The sequence below is a fragment of the Polyergus mexicanus genome, unplaced genomic scaffold (assembly GCF_030449975.1).
Source record: "Polyergus mexicanus isolate NDT 795.1 unplaced genomic scaffold, iyPolMexi1.0 SCAF_25, whole genome shotgun sequence".
Classification (NCBI taxonomy): domain Eukaryota; kingdom Metazoa; phylum Arthropoda; class Insecta; order Hymenoptera; family Formicidae; genus Polyergus; species Polyergus mexicanus.
This window is the reverse complement of record NW_027223345.1, coordinates 3,786,490-3,806,735: the sequence shown is the minus strand read 5'-3', so window position 1 is coordinate 3,806,735 and position 20,246 is coordinate 3,786,490. Positions and strand designations below refer to the sequence as shown.

General features: G+C 35.0%; 1 protein-coding gene across 2 annotated transcripts in view; it reads left to right on the top strand.

Moving 5' to 3' along the window:
• Glut4ef (Glucose transporter 4 enhancer factor) overlaps positions 1 to 20,246 on the top strand; it is a 101,006-nt gene that overhangs the window by 34,450 nt on the left and 46,310 nt on the right. The window contains exons 2-3 of one of the 2 annotated variants that reach the window (XM_070313804.1): positions 8,201 to 8,290; positions 14,657 to 14,820. In XM_070313804.1, the coding sequence (XP_070169905.1) occupies positions 8,201 to 8,290; positions 14,657 to 14,820 (254 nt within the window). The remainder of the gene's footprint in view (positions 1 to 8,200; positions 8,291 to 14,656; positions 14,821 to 20,246) is intronic. The other variant, XM_070313805.1, reaches the window with a different exon arrangement.

The following is a 20,246-nucleotide window of genomic DNA, read 5'->3' as shown; positions in this document are numbered from 1 at the left end:
CGATGACGTAACGTCTGTTTTGCTTATAACTACTTATTAACGAGATAGGTATACACTTATAACTAATAATTGAAATCTCGATTAATAAAGGTATAAATTACGCAGAGATATAGATATGTTGCGTAGATGAATTTAATAATTCTTAAAAAAAAAAAATTCCTTGACATAACTCTTATCAATTGCGGATCGGTACAGATATATCGCGAAAGAAATAAGAGTACTAAAGACAGTATGCATAATACAAAGTTACGTCATAGATAACAAGGAAAAATTTAGGAGATGATATGAAAATCTGTTCCGTGACAAAGCGATCTTACAGAATCGCTCTTCGGATTAGAAATAGACGATAAGGCAGTGTATACAATTACGTAACGTTTACGTAACCAATTTACGTGAGAATCGTGCGAGATTCTCATGATAAAGATATATCGAAAAAAGATTTAAATCGACCGTTATTATTAACTTTCTTAATATAACGACGATAGACAAGAGTTCAAGGTTAGGGACAAAAATAAAGCGCAGAACAAGAAGTGCAACCTTGAAGATATTATGCAAGAAATTGAAGCACACGGAGGCAATATGAATGATGCTGTTGCGAGAGCTTCAGTTAATACAGAAGAAAAGTTTTCATTGTCCGTGAGATCTGCAGCTCGTGGGCGATCGAAGTCGTGACGTCAGAGACGCTGCAATCCTTTCCTAACGCGTCGTCACGATTTTCTTGCGGCGACCTCTATGAATCTCTCTCTCTCTCTCTCTTTTTTCTTTCTTCTCTACGTTTCCTGACGTCACTGCTGTCCGCCACAGGATGAAATAAGTTTATAATAGAAGCTAAAGCAGTTTAAAAAAAAAGAGGTAAATTCATAACCATCGTGTTGGGAATAAGGCGCGTTTCTAACAATAAATCTAACAATAATACGCAGAAAAAAATCGCAAAAAAATAATTTGCGCAGATTTAATTTAAATATCTCGTTAGAGAAACAGATTTTCGTGATAGACAATGATCCAGGTCCTAAGTTGTTTGTTAAGATCGTTCTTCACAAGTCGACAAAGATGCGTGACATCACGCGGAATCAGCTCTTTCCGACGCATCGTCATAATTTTATCACGATATTCCTACAAGTCTAACTGACGCGTGTGCGTGACGTCAATAGAGTGATATCACTCATGTTTTGTAGAAGTTGTATTCACGGACGATTTAATATACACAAAGAAATGGTAATGACGCAATATTAAAAACAAAAAAAAATAACAATTTCAAAATTGTTTTTCTCACCGTTATAAAAGAAATATGCCGATACATAATGTCAAAACAGGATCAACTTTGGCTACAGACAAGTGCAATATCCGATCGAAATCATTCTCCATGGTAACGAACTCGATTGCCATAAATATTCCCTCATAATTTTTGTTCCATAAATACTTTTTACGATACGACCAACGAGCTAATATAACATGGCTTCGCAGACCGGCAAAAAACATTGAATTTTTTTTTTTTTTTTTTATAAATGTCTCGTCCAAACATGGTTGTGACACATCAGACGAATCGTTACATCTTCGCAAGTAAAACGAGGATTTGAAAAAGCAGTAGCAATTTAAATAACGCGACTTGGATAAAGTGTTTACATTTAAAATGCAATGCATTTTCAAAATACACGTACTCGCTCAATTATATAGGTAAAGATTAACATTTATCAATTTATAATAAATACTTTTTATTTATTTTCGCGCAAAAAAAGAACATTGCTAAGATACGTTAAGCTGAATCACGAATTGCTAGAGAATTGCATACTAAATTTATGGACCGTATCTGAAATATGAGAATACAAATACCCGTTATGTCTATTCTTCGTATGCAATCAAAGGTTACAACGTTGAATGCCGTGAGGTATTCCCAACGATTCAGCATAAAATTTCTATGTTTTACGCTCGAATATATTATATTATACAAGATACAGCTTAAAAGCATGATATATAAATCATTTATTTAAACGATAATTCATACTTCATAAACATAATTATATATAATATAAAACAAGCATAACTCGTTCGATGAGGAAAAAATATATCGCGAATAAATAAAAAAGAGACTGACTTTTTAAAATTTTTCCAAAAGTTTGACGACGAAGCACCATTTATTAAGATAAAACGTCAACCAATTTTCTCGCGGATCAAACGAACGACAGGATTACGAGAGGATTCTGATATAGTGAAGCGAGCATTTGTTTAGGCCCGTTCTACAATAAGTCGTATGTCGCAGTCGGACGCATGCGCATTGGATTGTCGGCTGTCGCATGAAGTTGTCGCAAGTCGTGTGTCGGTATCGGAATGAAAGATGGTCAACATTGGTCTCGTTTCCACCGAAGTCGTCAATCCGATTCTGTTTCGGTGCACATCGAATTTAATGTACTGTTTCCACTGAAAGTAGAATAGAAGCGAGAAAAATTGATATTTCAGTAGAGCCAACTTAACTTTTGCTTGTGAATGTAAATAAACATAATCCTTGACAATCTTTTTGTTAATTTTCCGTTTTGATGATTAATACGAACAAACGTTAACTGTTACGAACATCGATATATAGATTATATATCGATTATATATTGATGGTTATAAAATAATGAAAAATAAAAGTTCCATCGACTAAATTTCGTGTCAATTCGCTGCCACTCCGACAAAGCTTGTAGATCGAAATGGGAGTGAAATGAACGCAGTCAGTCGTGTTTCCATCGACTTAAATTTGGTTCTACGCCGCACTAGATGCGAATTAATACTTCGGTGAAAACTAGACCATTCATCTTTTCCTGCTTACGACATGCGACACCAACGCATTTTATATGTAGTATAGGTTATTATCCAGCAAATATAGCATAACCCTCAATATTCTTTATGACACTATGTCAAGCCTAGATGAAATTATTATTAATTTTGTTCGCGATAATCCGTACTTTTACGATAAAAGAAATGTTGATTTTAAAAATACGAAGAGAAAAAAGAAAGATTTATGGAAAATAATTTCAGATGATTTTAAAACATTATATGATATTGATATAATATGCGACTTAATGTAGAATGGTAAGTCGCAACAATATCCATCATACGACACACGACATACAACTAGCGACATACGATTTCAACATACGACTTATTGTAAAACGGCCCTTATACGCGAGTAAACTAGTTTCGTAAAGATGATGTAACATATTGCATTCACATCATTCGATATCCTGTCGATCGGTACCTCGTAAACCGCATCGCGATCGCAATTGCTTTTCGGAACAAAGCCATGACGTCAGCCGTGGGGGATAAAGGCACGTGCAAAAAACTGCATCACAAAAGGAAATGTCACAACTCGCTCTTTATATTCGCCGTAGCTCACGTTTGTCGCCTAAATGAAGCTGACTGCTTTTACAATCGTACTCTCTCGACTTCGCGAAGAGCGAATTTTACCTTGTCCCGTTACATGCCGACCGAATCTCACAATCAGTGCATTCTTCGATTCGGGTCACGGCTCCGTATACGCGGCCAATTTCTTGCTGACATTCTTGGATCACACGTCGTTGCGGAACGCCCGAATTCCTCGCGACGAGCATCGTTCACGGGTCTTTGAACGCACGACGAATGCAAACTTCTGTCGGTTCCGCGAAATCGGACGCGGTATTTCAGGTATTACTGTAGTGAAGAAACATCCGGTCTATACCGGCATCGTATTTTCGGATTGCCTGACCTACTTACGTTTAAAGAATATTATAATTATCATTTTTTTGTCATCATCTGTTACTAATCGCATCCTGTCAATGCGAACGAACGTTAAAACATGGGGATCTAACGATCGCATTTTACATTTTTATTTATAAATGACGCGAGGACATTCGCGCGAAAAACTAATAATAATATTTTTGCAAGTGTTGTTATGTGAATATTAAATAATGTGAAAGTGGAAACAATGATTGAATAATCAATTGTTTGTTTTCTATTGGAATTAGTAATCAATAAAGTATTAAGCGGATTTATTGTAGTTTGAACCTTCGAAAAATGAATACGTTTTTTAGATTTTTTCTGCAGCGCAACGATTTGATAATTTTTTTTTTTTTTTTTTTTTTACGATATTAATACAATATTATTAAGTATTTAAATAAAAATCTTCAGCTTAAAAAAAATTTTTTTAAAAGTTATGCAAATATTTGCAGATTTATATTTTCATGATATACATGAAAATTCAGACTAAGTTCGACGGATTGATTTCAAATTTTGCATGCGAGTTCCTAATAAGATTCCGCATCTGTTAATGAAACCTTTTTTAAATCCGATTCCCCATTTTTTGTTATAAATAAAAAAAATATGGATTTATAAATTTTTTTAAACGAAACTTTTTCAATGCCGTCAATTTTTATTTTTTAAAATTTTGTCAAAATGCTTGAATAACAGATAGCTATCAATATGTTTAATAAAAAAAAAGCTTGTATTTTTTATTTAAAATATGATAAACGAATATTTTCATGCATACCGCGCAGCCACCTAAAATTGGAGCTCAGCAAATATTCGCGTAATTTAAAAAAAAAAAAATTTTTAAGCCAAACATTTTTATTCAAGTTTTTAATAATATTGTATTAATATTGTAAAAAAAAAAAAAAAAAAAAAAAAAAAAAAAAAAAAAAGTTTTTATCGAATCGCTGCAAGAAAATCTAGAGAAAGTATTCATTTTTTGAGGATTCAAACGGGTATGCCCCCTTAATGAAAACAGTAATCAACCTTCATGAAAATATGCTTTATTGACGGTTATGGGGGACACGGAAGTTGGCGAGTTCTTTTCCACGGTCCGCTACAAGTATAGTTTTATCCGTCGAGCTCGAATTTACAGTTATCATTGTTTGAATGGAATGCGGCATTCCTCTTTCCTATTTCGCGATACGGCCGTCGTAGGACCCGACACAGTTAAATCCGGAAAGTGTCCTCGACGTGTCCTGGTACGTACAATTGATTCGGTGTCCATTATGCGTGTACATTCCTTCGTCATTAATCTCGCGCGGAATAAGACCATAAGAGGTGGAAAGGGACAATTGCATACCAGCTATACTCGTGCGTTGTCTAGTTTCGCAGGTGTTCCAATAAACTCCTGTTAGGCAAACACGATCAATCGTTCTTTTAAAATTTGTAAAGATTAAACACAGATACGTGTAATTTGATAGATAATTTATATTTTTAATCGAAAAGTGGAGCAAAATGCGGTATCATATATTTATATTTAAAATATGATAATTATCTCTTATATAAATTACTAATGCTAGTATTTAAATTATTTATATTATATTTTATTTATATTTTATATTTTATTTATATTTTATTTAATTATTTATATTTTAGAGAGAAGTAAACTTAGCAATGCATAAGATACAAGTTTTGATATTATCGTATCATTTCTTTATATAATATATAATATAGATATAGTCTTATTTTTAAGTACTAGATACCGGGATTATCTAGATAAAATATATGCTTTATTTGCCGAATTGTTTCAACATCGTTTTATTTGCAATTATTATTGCAAAATATTGTTTACAAAGGTCGAATTTATTTGTAAAATATTGATGGATATTATTGAAATTTGTATGCGGGAAAACGGTGATAAAGTATAATTATTCGTAACTGATACATGACGATAATGAAAATATTAAGTTAATAATGATGAAAAGTAATAATTCTAAATATCCGGTCAAACAAGTTGTATAATACTAACTCTCTCAATCATGCGCCATTTACTCGCGAGCGTCATAAAAATAAATTTAAAAATTTATTAATCCAGAAAAATGTCTCGGAAATTAATTATGAAATTAAATTAATCGTCTCCGTTTGATATATTTTTTATATAGATGCTGGACGTCTAATTTCGAAACTACATTTAACGTTAAATGTACTGTAAGCCACGTGGTCTACTGATAATAAATGTCATTCTCGTATTATGTAAATAAGATTAAGCCGACGATAGAGTTAAATGCGCAATAAATGTACAGATCTATTTCAGGTCTATCTAATTTAATCTCTCTACGCTGGAAACTAATTAATTTCACTACTCTCGCAATAAAAAGTACGCTTAAAATTGCAAAAAGCAGCGAATTGCACAACAAACATTTTTCTCATTGAAGAATATTTATTAAAATCTTGTTGCTGAAATGCTTAAACTTTTTAAGACGCGATATTACTTCGAATGCGATGGCCGAATACTAAATTAGTCGTCAACAATCAAATGCACATTCGATGCAATAGCATTCGCAGCGCGCAGACCTTACTCGGCAGCACCGTTAAATTTAATCTCGAGCGTATTTTATATTATTGCTCAAGTAAAAATCCCGTTGCCCAAGCGAGGCGATTTTGTCGTTGCGACACGCTCGGTACAGCGAAACACTTCACCGTCTTCGAGTGATCCGCCGTGCCGCGCTTTAGGGGAATACAGCTCACTTGTGAAATGAAGCAAAATGCACTTTCACCCGGCGTTGCGTTTCGCAATCCCCCTCCTGTCGCGGAGCGACAGCATCACCGACCATCTTGGTCCCGAACGAAAGCAGATTCCGTCGCGCAGAAATGCCTCCGTTGTTGGCGTCCTAATTATCGCGTCGACAATCGCGAATTGAGTTTTCGCCGGCTCGTTATGCCTCTATCTGTCTGCGCGAAGTTGGACACTTTCGCGACTTCACCGTTGCGTTACGCATGGATCGCGTTATGCATCCTACTCTCTGTACCAACGCACTCTCGCTGCGCACATGTGTTTATATTACAGCAGCATATATATATATATATATTGCTGCGGAGAAAGTATTAAAATCCTTAAATACGGGAATGAACGTATTAACTTTTTTGCACTTCCGTTGGATTAGCTTCAAGAGTTTTCAGGATTTTAATAATTTATTTTTGATTAATTCTGGTAAAGAGAGAAAGTTAATGTAATAAAGCTATAAAAGTATAATACTTTTCGAGATTATAAATATGTAACATATATGGCTCCAGATTACATAATCCGTCATTTTATAAAACGTCTAGGCATTTTATAAAATGCGGTCACATTCTCTTTTCGAGAATTTAAATATACAATATATAATATGACCCCAGATTACATAATTTGTCGTTTTATAAAATGCCTACATTATTTGTTTTCAAATATTGTTTTCGAGAATTTTATTTATGTTACTTTTATAAAGCCTTAATTGTAATAAATACAACAAATATTCACAAATACAATAAGTAATAAACACAACAAGTGTTCATACAAGCTTTTTCTCATTTAGAAACACGCATAATTATCTATTAATATTGTAACATAATTTAATTTTTTATAAATGACTGTTCTACAAAGACAGTTCATAAAATGATTGAAATGAGCCAGAATCTAAAACGATATACAAATCGTTATACAGGGTGTCCCAGATCATTTGGGACAATACTTGTGTGCAGATAGAGCGAACGAAACTGAGTCGAAAAATCCTGTATCATTTTTTTTTTATAACGCTTAATAAAGGAGTTATTATTGAGTAAAGTTTGGCCAATCAGCGCCGATCTTTAGCCGGGCGCACGTGATGAAAGGTTGGCGCTGATTGACCAGACTTTACTCAATAATAACTCCTTTATTAAGCGTTATAAAAAAAATGAAAGATAACTTTTCGACTCAGTTTGGTCCGCTCTATCTGCACACGAGTATTGTCCCAAATGATTTGGGGCACCCTGTATATGACAATGTGGCGGGTCGCTTATTAGCGTTTTATAAAAAGAAAAAAATTCTTATTGTTAGCCAGATTGTAAAATATTTCATTTTCAACCATGATTTGAGAATGTGGCCGCATTCTTATACCTAGTTTTATAAAACGATGGATTACGTAATCTGGTTACGACATATATATTAATGAGTGATTATCTACATCGCAAGAACATATAAAGCAATTAAAAGCAATATGATTTAGATGAGTTCTGGAATTTGAAATGCTGCCTCAGCAATGATCCTTAAGTTCATTCGTGATAACGAAAACGTGTCAATTAACGTAAGATACATTTTATTACCCGTGATTCATCGAAATCTACTATCTTCAGTTTCAACGCGCAGCGTCGTCGAGTTTGCGGTTTTTCGCTGTCCGCATTCTCCGCAGTCGTACGGATGATGTCATCGGATTTCGATATCGTTATTTAAATTAAATATTATATTCTCGCGCGTATTTTTCAGGCGTATCATCGCGAGATGTACAAACAACGCTACATGGACGGAAGTGTAAGGAAGGGGCGACAGATGCACGAGTTTAAACAAGGAGCGAAGGTAAGGTCGTCGACTCGCGCGCGGCCGCGATTTGTCTTCTTCTTTCTCTCGAGAGAAGATATAGACGTTACTTACCGCGCGCGCGCGTGCTCGATATCGCGGGATATGAGCGGGCGGACGTAGGAAAGAAATTGGAAAGTGATCGGTGAAAGTGTTTAGGCGGGCACAAGGCATGTGGCCTGTAGCGTCAGCGAGCGTGGCGGCTCACACGAGCGGACTTTCTTCACCTCCTCCTCTCGACGTTCCTCGTCATTTCACCTTCACCTGTCGCCGTTTTCCTAACCTCGCGCCGTCCCCGGGATCAATCCGTGCCGGACGACCTTTTTCTTTGTCCCCTGACCTTTGAGTCTGGCCGTAGAGGTGAGAGGGTTCAACCGGAAAAACGTCTCGGAAGCTCTCAATGGCGAGCTTCTCCCCTCCCCTCTTTCGATATAAGAAAGATTTATTTTTATATATATTATTATTTCAATTTGATTTTTCATTTCCTTTTTTTACTGAATATGCACGAAGGCACTACTCACCGTCACGATTATGCGATTTTAGAGAGAGACATACGCGCAGTTGGCAGCGGGAAATAATGCGCTATCATTAATATTGTAACAACGATATGAGAGGAGATAAGAGGGAAGGAATAAAGATCTGTAGCTGCGATACAGGCATAATATCGGCGAGAATACGTGAATAGAGTACGATTACAAAAGCAGATATTTTTTCTTACTTTATTTGTTTCACTATTCCGGATCTTGTGCTCTTGATCAAATGGTATTAAATTCAGCTTCCAAGAGATTCGAAACACGAAGGTCGGGCAAAGAACCGACTTGCCGTTCCGACTCGTACGATTTCACGTAAAGCCCGAATCACACTAGCGGCTCGCGGCCGCGATTGCAATTTGCTATGTTTCAATCACACTTGCGATTGGTGGATTACCACGGCTCACACTCAGCATTTTCTCTGAAGAATATAGTGTAATAATTAGTGAAATATTAGAGGAATCTGGTGACAGTGAACTGGAAAAATAATTAATATGGATGCAAACCTACAACGATTAAGAAATACACGTATAAAGAAGAGAAAAAAAATGTGTGCATTTTTTGGCGAAGCATCACATGGCCATACGGCATCCTCTGATTGGCCGCGATTGCGACTGCGATTCGAAAAATGGACGAGAGTCCAAACGGCAATCGCCAGTCGCAATCGCTGACCGCTGCTTTCTGATTGGCTTAGGCAGAATCGCAATCGCAGACGCAATCGCAGTCGCCGCCGCGAGCCGCTAGTGTGATTCGGGCTTAACGCGAACGTCGCGAAAGCAGATAGGCCGAATATCGAATAACGCTTGACAGCTGCATATATTTTAACAGCTGATGACTGTTGAAAACGCATCAGCGCCGAGAACGCGAGGCGAAAAAAAAGAACGTGACTCTCTTTCGTCATATCCTAGCGTCTACAATTCAATCGCTTTGTTTTTATTAAGTTATAATTAAAGCCTTCGCGATTCGCGTACACACATGACGAACAACGCGATGAATATGCGTGACGCTACTACCGTATTTACACGCCGAATTCATTCGCGCGTGATTCCTATCTCGTTCCGCCAGAGAATTCAGGTATAACACCATAGCTATCACACTGAGATTAATTGAATTCTCCCTCATCCTCATCTATGCGACTTGATGTACCTTGTACACATTCACGCACCAAGAGAATCTCGCCAGGTCTAATCTCGTGCTACTAAACACGGAATCTCGCTATCAGGACACTCGATCTCATTTATTGACAAATACCGTTAATTGGATTTGATAATCTATATGCGATGCATTCGCGTAAGGTCGTTTGAACATATCCGTATTGCTCTATCGTTGCCAGAAAGTGACGCGCGAGACTTATGACGGTTAATTAATCGCGAGACAAAAATTTTGATCGCTCAAAATTAGTATAGGTTACATACGGCGCGATGGATATTTCAACGTAGGAATTAAAGCCAGGGAATCTCGTGCGCCCCATACATTCGCCGGTTCGAAGAAGCAATTAAGCAATGGAGTGTTGCCATGTCCCTCTTTTCTCCGGACACTGTCCTCTTTTTTAGGTTAGGTTAGGTTTTTAGGGCGTCCGGGGACGTCCGAAGGGATTTTTTGAATGTGTTCGGGGATAATTATAATGTTCGGAGTTTAAGGATATTTCTAAATATTTTGCTTTTTAAATTTAATTGACCATATACAATAAGGTAAATAGATACCTAATAATAAAATTTCTTTTAAATTAAAAACATGTTTAATTTATTCATTTTACTCTAACAATAAGTACTAATGAAAACGAAATCTAAATTAATTATTAACTTATTGTTATAATCAACTTGTTAACCTATTCGTATTTTTGTATTCGGGATCGCAAGCGAAATGTCCGGGATTTTTGGGCTATAAATTCTAGTTTTGAAAATTTTATTATGGCAACCCTATGTATAGCGGGAATATAAATGTGTAGCGAATATATTATTATATTTGCCACATGTAAATCATGTGTCATAAATACGCGTATTTTATAGATTATTATTATTATTATTATTATTATTTTAATTATTAATATTATTTTAATTAATTATTATTATTATATTAATTATTATTATTATTATTATTATTATTATTATCATCGCTAACAGTCTTGAAGGTAAGTATAGAAAAGAAACAAAACGTTATAACGAGCGATTTATTAAGATTTATAATAATTAACAACAAGCGATACTCATATTTATAATCTGCTCCATATGTTGATTAGAAACTACTGATTATACTGATTATGACTAAACAAATTGTTATACTGTTTAATCGATGTGCAAATCTACATGTAGCCTTCTATACCTGCGGATATGTACCGATTTTTATCATATAGTATCATAGAGTGTATGTGTGTGGGTGGGTGTTTATGATACTCGTGAAAATATATTTTATTATATATATATATATTATATATATATATATATCCCAGGGAGATATGTGAATATATAGTGGATACAGTCATGTTATAATCCCAAAGTAGCTATCGATACCTTTTGAGCAAACACGCTTGATTTGCTGGAAAATGCCGAAGTATCGATTTTAAACAGCATCGCTCCAACATATGGTGATCCGCAAGGTAATCGTGATAAAATCGTGCGTGTATCATCGTGATCTACGCACACGGACGGGGACACGATAATGCGAATATAATGATGACGTTCACGCGGGTTAACAGCCTGTGCTTCGTCGGCTTTGTTTCGTCTGATCGTTTGTATATGACACGCATACATGCGATATGTCGGAATACAATAGCACGATACGGAACTGTCCCGTGTGTTCTTTCGAACATAAAAAAATATACGATCGAAGATGGACGCTAAAACGTGACTTTTACGTGACGAATCCGATCGTAGCGACATTCTTTTATGTTTATGTTTTTCGATCCTTTAATCTTTTGCGAAATTATATGCAGAAGTTTGTAATTGAGACAAAAAAAAAGTTTGAAGAAAGTAAGATAAATTTTGTTTACACACACACACACATACACATATATATAATTCCAGCGTGTGATTTAAATATACTTTTATATTTGACTTCGTCATTTATACATTTATGAACTTTAAACAATCTTTCTACGGTTTTAAATCCTCTTTAAATATATATTTTTTAGTAATTTAAAACATGATAACTTTTATGCTGATTTATATACAAATCTAATTTCCTTACTTAATAAAATAAATTTAATAAAATATATATTAAAAATATATATTTAAAAAAAAATATATATATATATATATATATATATATATTTTTTTTATATATATATATATATATTTTTTTTATATATATTTTTAATATTTTATCGATTGATGTATCGATGGAAACCTATATCTCTTTGATATTCGAAATACATTTTATTACTCGGGATTATGATATGTATGTCGTAGCCAGATTATATAATTCGTTGTTTTATAAAACGTCTAGGCATTTTATAAAGTGCGGCTACATTCTCAAATCATAGTTTAAAATGAAATATTTTACAATCTAAGAATTTTAGTCTTTTTATAAAATGCTAACAAACCACATTGTCAAACACAATGATCGTTTTAGATTCTGGTTGGTTTATTTCATTGTCAGTCATTTTATGAAGTGTCTTGTGGAACAGCCATTTATATTAAATTAATAAGTAACTATGTTATGATATTAATAAGTAATTATGTATATTTTTAAATGAGAAGAAGCTTGTATAAACACTTGTTTATTACTTATTGTATTTATGAATACTTATTGTATTTATTACAATTAAGATATTTATTACAATTAATATTTTAAAAGTAACATGAATAAAATTCTTGAAAATAATGTATGAATGATAAAAAGAAATATAAGCGTGAAAAAAATCATAAAAACGCGTTTATTATGATTATTAATGACTTTTATCAAATGCCTAGACGTTTTACATACATACACACATTCATTAATTGAGTCATATTTAATTTAGCGACTCAAAAGTACTATTCATGCCATCAATTTGCAAACGAACTGTTCTTCGTACATGAAAATTTTTATTACAACGTAACATACGTCTTTTTACAAAACAATTGCAAATTCGATCAATGTAAATTGTTAGCAGCTTGCTAATTTATAAGTAGAACAGTATCAAGTCATAAACAGACTTTAATCAACTATTTATTGAAAAAACAAATTATTAATCGAGAATAAAATCGACATGAAAACTACTACCGTTTAAGATCGACGATTAAATATAAAAAGGTAGATTTAAATTAATTATTACATTTTATTACATTTTATATTATATAAATATTATTCTTAGCAAAGTCTGATTTTACAGCAAAAATTTTCGTCATTGAATAATGAATCCAGTGCGAAAGTCCTGTTAAGCGTTTCATTTGATGCCTCGTTCTAGTTTGCGAACATTATATATATCATATACACGTGTAAGATCCGTGAAGGAAGATGCGACAACGGTTCTGCTTCCTCGTAAACACTCGAAACCGGAACTCGCAATAACCGCATACCACGCTCACCACGTGTTGAGCGAAATTACCAAAAGCTGTCACGCTGCATTTCTTTTGTTTCTTCTTTTCGGTACGAACGTGTTTGTATACGTTTTATGTATACGAATGTTCTCTTATACATGACTTTACGTATACATTGTTTCGTGATTACCGAATGATTTATATCGCGCCTCGGCGTAATTGACAACTTGAAAAAAAAAAAAAAAAATTATTTCGCAACACAAATGTTACATCGGGACATGATGAAGGGGTAATCGCGAAATGGGATAGTTGAACTGTGTAGTTCCGATAATATATCCATAGGAGTCGTGTTCGAAGATAATTGTAAGGGGAAATGTGTAATTGTTCGCAATTAAATCTTGCCGGTCGCGAGGGAAAGCCGCGGCGCATGCGCGCGCGCAAGCGCGCGCGCGTCGAGATACGTTCAAAAGTTTGCACTTTCTCCGATGTTGCGCGAATACTCGAGCGTGATTACGCGAGTACGTAAGGAATGCCTTTGGAAATTCAATTTCGAACTTTCGACGGTATACGCGGCCGAAACGTTTCATAGGCGGATGAATAGCTTTCGGCTGAAACATTCCACGCGAGATTTGAAAGGATGTTATATGCGCGTTTATTAGAGTGTTTGATATATTAGAGCATAAGCTTCTCTACGTGGCTAGTAAGCTACGTGTACCGGCGATTTCTCACGTTGCAAGAGAATCGCTCAGAAGTCTTACGGTTTTTTTTATCGTTATCTTTGCATTTCGTGCAGCTAAGCTCTTTGTTCCATTGAAGACTGTGCGAAAACATTATCAAAAGTGGTCTGCTAATTAGATTGTGAAATTTCGTTTAACAAATGAATATGCATAGACATGAGAAAGAAAAAGGAATGTGTGTGTGAAAGAGAGAGAGAGAGAGAGAGAATTTATATGTGTATATGTATGTTTAATATATACTATATTATTGTACTATATTATATGTATTATATTATATATATATTTTTTATATCTACGCGTTATATATATATATATATATATATTATATTCATTATTTAATATAAAAATAAATAAATATAATATTTTTAGTATGCACAAGAATTTTTTGAATAGATCAATAGATTTTTATATTAGAAATTATATTACATGTATAAAAGATTTTCTTCTTATTATTATCATATTTATTAATTTCTGCAAAATTTCAAAAAAAAAAAACGCATGTTAGAAGTTTATTATTATTCGGATAAGAATGTTACGTGTCAAAGAATACATGTGAATATTATAAAACATTAAAAATCAGAGAAATCGTATCTGATTTGTAAATTGGTGTCTATTTTTTTTTTTTTTTTTTTGTTACAGGGTACTATGAGCCTAACCAAACGCATAGACGAGATCAGGTTGCTCGAATCGCGCAAGAGTGCCCGATTGGCTGATCAAGATACGGATTTTGCCAGACTCGCCGATATGGCTGGCGATCGTAAGCGGGCGTCCTCCCACTCCATCGACGTGCCACACGTGATGGCGTAAGTTCCTCTCTTTTCCCTATTACAGCCTCTTATCTGAGATACTTTTACGTCGGGCCGGTAGATAAAGTCCCGTACATAATAACAGCCATCGATTGATAATAAACTCGCAAGCCGAATCGCCTTTTTGAACGTCATTTGGAAGCAAAATGCGTTTTAAGGAATTATGCGGTTTTACTGACGCGCGCAAATTCTACGCACCTCTTCGGTGAATTTCGAAAATTATTCAAGCGTGTTATATTCCGAATTTTGTCTCGTGTGAACCTGACGCGTTTTTGTTGTATATAATATCGTAATTTCTCACTTGAGACGCATATTGCTTCGAAATCATAAATATGTCCGCGTAATCGCCGCAGGAGAAATTGAGAAATGTATTATCATATATTTGACTCGAATATACTTTTTTGGCCGAATATATCCTTTGTTGTATCTATTTTTCATTTTTTTTTGTCGACATAATTCAATATAATCAATTATTATTGAACATAAATTTCCTAGATCGCGAACTGCCCTTATCTCAGTCCTTTCCAATTCCCACCTGTTATGGTCCATCTGAACTCACAACTTATGGAAAAGTAAGTATTTGAAATTCCCTTTGCTCATAATGAAGACTCAAAGTGATGTAAGTACGATTATATTCAGTACGTATCTAGTTTGGCGCATTACATCCTTGGTAATTGACTTTTATACGTGAATCAATAAATCATGATAATATAAAGCAATACAAGAATGTTTAATGGTGATATAAAATACGATACAGGGTGTCTAGTCCCTGGAAAAACATGGAAAATGTAGAATTCTCAGAGAATATTTGTATACCTGTAAAAATCAGGGAATTCTCATGGAATTCTGTTGGGAATCAGGGAATTTTTTTAAAAATTCTCTCTTTGATAATTTTGCTCTTACACTATAAACAATAGACAATTCGTCAATTGCGCAATGTTGTGAATTATGTGTTTAAAATATATTATAAATATATATCTAATCTCTGTTTATATATTCTTTATTTTAATTTTTAATGATAAAAAATAAAAATGTTACGTAAGTAAAAATATATTATCTTGCTGAAAGCTATTCAATTTTATTTTCTATATATTTGTAAATCTAGCACTTGAAACTTAACTTGTGAATGAAAGGGATATGCGAACAATAAAAAAAATTTATCTCAGGAAATTACATCAAAAAATGTTTAAAATATTCTCTCTATTTGGAATCTTGAATAAAAATACCTGGAAGATCAGGTCAGGGAAATTTCTTAGGATTTAAGTAGACATCCTGTAATAAGAAAATAGGTGAAATTTGTGCATAATGAAAGTCTAAATATTCGTGACAATGGGAAATATATAATTAAAAGCAGAATAATTATTCGTAGACCATCTTTTTTCCGCGAACGGTAAAATTGAAATATAAGCAAATGCTATACCCTTGCCCTTGCTGCCAGATGTCTATATGCCAAAGGCATATCCTGGCAACCTCACGTAGGTCATTGCCAGATGTGACACGCCAACAAAACTTTTGCTATGTGAGATTATTAGAGCACTATTTCTTTATATCAATCTTGCTTCTCGTCGTGTAATACATATGACACAATACGTCGACGAAAATATAATTTTCTCTTTTCACGCATATATGCATATTACCTACATATATATATAGCCGTACGTAAAGATCGACTTTATATTCGAGGCTAAAAAAAAAAAAAAAAGCCGAGGATCCGTATGTTGCGTATATAAAGCAAGAACGAAGGGAGAGTCTATTCGCAGATCGTTAGACCGTGAATGCACCCTTGCTAGGGTAACGTGTCTCTCACCTTTATACCGCACATAACTCCCCGGAACGCTTTGCCTCCCCCCATCCCCCCATCCCCAACCCCGCATTGAATGTCAGTGAATATTCGCTACATCGGAATATCGCGTGGAAATAGCCAATCGTCCGGCGGATGTTTAAAAAAAATTTCTAACACAAGATGCAACAGTACAGTCTGCTCGTGATTGCCATTCCCTTTTCATATTTCAATCGTATGATTGTCCATATTATTATTAATATAAATTTAAATTAACAGTATATAATAATTGTGTAATTTAATACTATGACACATCTTTCATATTTTCATATTATATTGAATGAATGAATGAATTAATTAATTAATTAATAACAATATTTTATGTTACAATAATACACAAACATGTATACAATATACATAACATTTTATACTGTCGCGTGAATTATCGTTACGTTTTAATAGAATCCAAACAAGATTGCAATTGACATTTTACATAGAATTCGTTCATAAAATTATTCGATTTAAAAGAAGTTTTCATTCCACTTATATAGCAAAAGAATTTCTAACTCTGCGAGCTGTCTCGGGCCTATGACCTGCGAGTACCGTCATTTCAGACGAAATTCTCTCTTTATCTTGCTCCCTCTTTATTGTCGTTTCTTTCGAAAAGGATAGAGCGGTCGTAGCCCGACCAGACGACGAACTGCTGCAAGGTTAATAACCCCTCGTCGATTTTTCGTTTGGTATAAGCGAAGTCGGTCCTCGACCTCCTCGAGGATCCTCTTACAATGGACATTGGGATAGATTCGTAGGCATAAGATCCCGACGGTCGTGTTTGCGACGTAGTTATGCGCAGGTAGAAAAATGCCAATGTTTTTGGTGGAACGTGTGCACACCTGGCCCTGGCACGACCTGCCCCACGTGAAAGGAAAGGTCACCCAAGAGAAATCGAATGCCTTTCGAAGCCTGACAGTATTGGCGACGAGAGCGTGCGTACACCCGGACTACCGTTTAGCAAGACCTTGTGTCGCGTTCAAGGCTCTAAAGCTATTAGAATTAATTTGACGATTTTACAAATGTTTAAGTAAATCGAAATAATTGAAACAATCTTCTTACGATCCGATGATACGGCAATTACGTTTGAATATTCAGGAACGTGTATAAAGAAAGTGAATTAGGTATAAGATTATTTTTATTATGTTGGACACACACACACACACACACACACTCTTACATACATATATATATATATATTATATCTTGTTCTATCTGAAATTAGAATTCTCTTATAGAAGCTGCTCGTTTTATATGTTGGATAGATCGAAACGGTTGAAATAATCTTTCTACGATCCGCAATGATATGGAAATTACATTTGAATATCCCGTAAAATGTATAACAGTACTTTAAGCTCTAATTTATTCAAATATTCCTTGTATAAAAAAAAATGAAAGAATATATATATATATATATATATATATAGGGGCATTTATATTGAGACACCTAAATATCTAAAAAATAAAGCAAGATAGAAAGAAATGTTTCAGACAAAAGTTGTTTGGTTCTAAGAGGGTCATAAGATGGTACCATTAGTTTGACCTTGGGTGGAGGCGCTTCGGAGATTTCAATGTCAATCTTGTTTTTTTTAAATGGAAACACCCCAATTTTTTTACATAAATCGATTCCTTGCAATATTCTGCATAAAAAGTTATAGGGATATGATGGGCAAAAGTTTAATAATTTACGAGATATTTTATACTTTATTTTATTACTTTACTTGGACATAATTTTGCATAAACTATGAGATATCTCATAAAATTATTTATTTTGCAGTAATGTTACCTTAATATTTTAAGTTCAAAAAATGACAGACATCAATTGATGTAAAGAAAATAATACAATAAATTTTAAGAAATAAATTTTATTTTATTAAATGCTCAAAATTATGACCATCAACGTCAATACACTTTTGAATACGTTTAATGAGAGATTGATGAACGTTTAACAAAGTCATCCTATCAATATGAAAATACATATTATAAATGCTTGTCGCGTAAAGTATAAAATATCTCGTAACCTATAAAATTTTTGGCCATCATATTCTCATAACTTTTTATGCAGAATATTGCAAGGAATCGATTTAGGTAAAAAATTGAGGCGTTTCCATATAAAAAAACAAGATTGACATTGAAATCTCCGAAGCACCACCACCCAAGATCAAACTAAAATGGCACCATCTTATGACCCCCTTAGAACCGAACAACTTTTGTCTGAAACATTTCTTTCTATCTTGCTTTATTTTTTAAATATTTATGTGTCTCTGTATAAATGTCCCATCCTGTATATATATTCTTAAATTATGTTGGTTAACACGTCGTTTTATAAGAAGAAACTAGATAAACTAGACTTCTTTTATATATAGAAGTTGCTCGATCTTAAATAACACATACATACACACAATTTTAAATAATGATATGAAGTTAGAAAATCCGGTTCGCATAAAATGACTTGCACCAAGGTATTTTCTCTGTTATGTCGTATACGTGTATCGTTTATTCTTTCTGTCTTTCGCACGCAATCGTGCACACCAGATGGTGCAACGTGAGTACGTGCGCGTGCGGGTCTGCGATAATTGATGCCGGCAAATTGAGCAACGTAACACTCCCTCCCCCCCCCCCCGCCCCCTTTCGTGACGTAATTTCACTTTGCACTTTTTGCGCAATTTTTTGCAGTTTTTTCATCTCCCTCCTCCCTCCTTCTCCCTCTACTCGCGAATATTTTGAATTACATTTGTCTCTAACCGTTGGCGAGAACAATTAGCTTCGAACGATGAACGGAGAAAAATAATCGTCTCGTAATATAACACGAGATCCATTTCTGTATATGCGCCGATTTTACTGATACATTCTCGTTGTCCGATACACTTTTTTGCGATTGTTCGTGCACGCACATTTTACTCGCTCTCGTGCATCGACGAGAAAACATCGGATACGGGGACGCGAAATGGAGATGGCGAGATTGGTATGAAAGGCGAGAGAAGAAATGATAGCCGCGGGCGCGAAAGACGTGAGTAGATACAAGAGTGAGGGAGGAAGGGAGGGGAGGAAGAAAAAGAGAAGAGAGGGAGGAGGGGAGAGGGAACTCGGACAATTCGAAATATAGCTTCGAATTTTGCCTGTGCCACGTCAACGGGTGTAGTGAGAGTCAGTAGGTTATAGCTTACATAATTTCGAACGGCGGTCTCTGCGCGCCTGGTGAGGAAGCGACCGACTTGGTTTAAGAGAATTAGGTCGATCAATACCGCGGCCGCGCGCTATATAGGTCAGGTGCACTACCACGCTCCGCGTATGCGACAGAGCGCCTATCGTCCCCCCTTCTTCCCGATTACCTAGCAACCCTCCAGCGCGTGCCACCCACCCAACCTGGTCACGGGCCACCCACCGACCCCCGGGACAAAACCCAGCACTCCCGCTTTCAACTCAAAACTCGGCCATTCCCTACTTTCGTTCTCTCGCATCCCACTCCAATTACTTGCCCGCGTTACGTTAACGCGTTAATTGACTCCAATCAATGCGGGGACTTGTGTTCCAGTTGCTCCTTGCGAGAGATCGAATTGGGCGATCATTGTCTCTATCGCTAATGATGCCT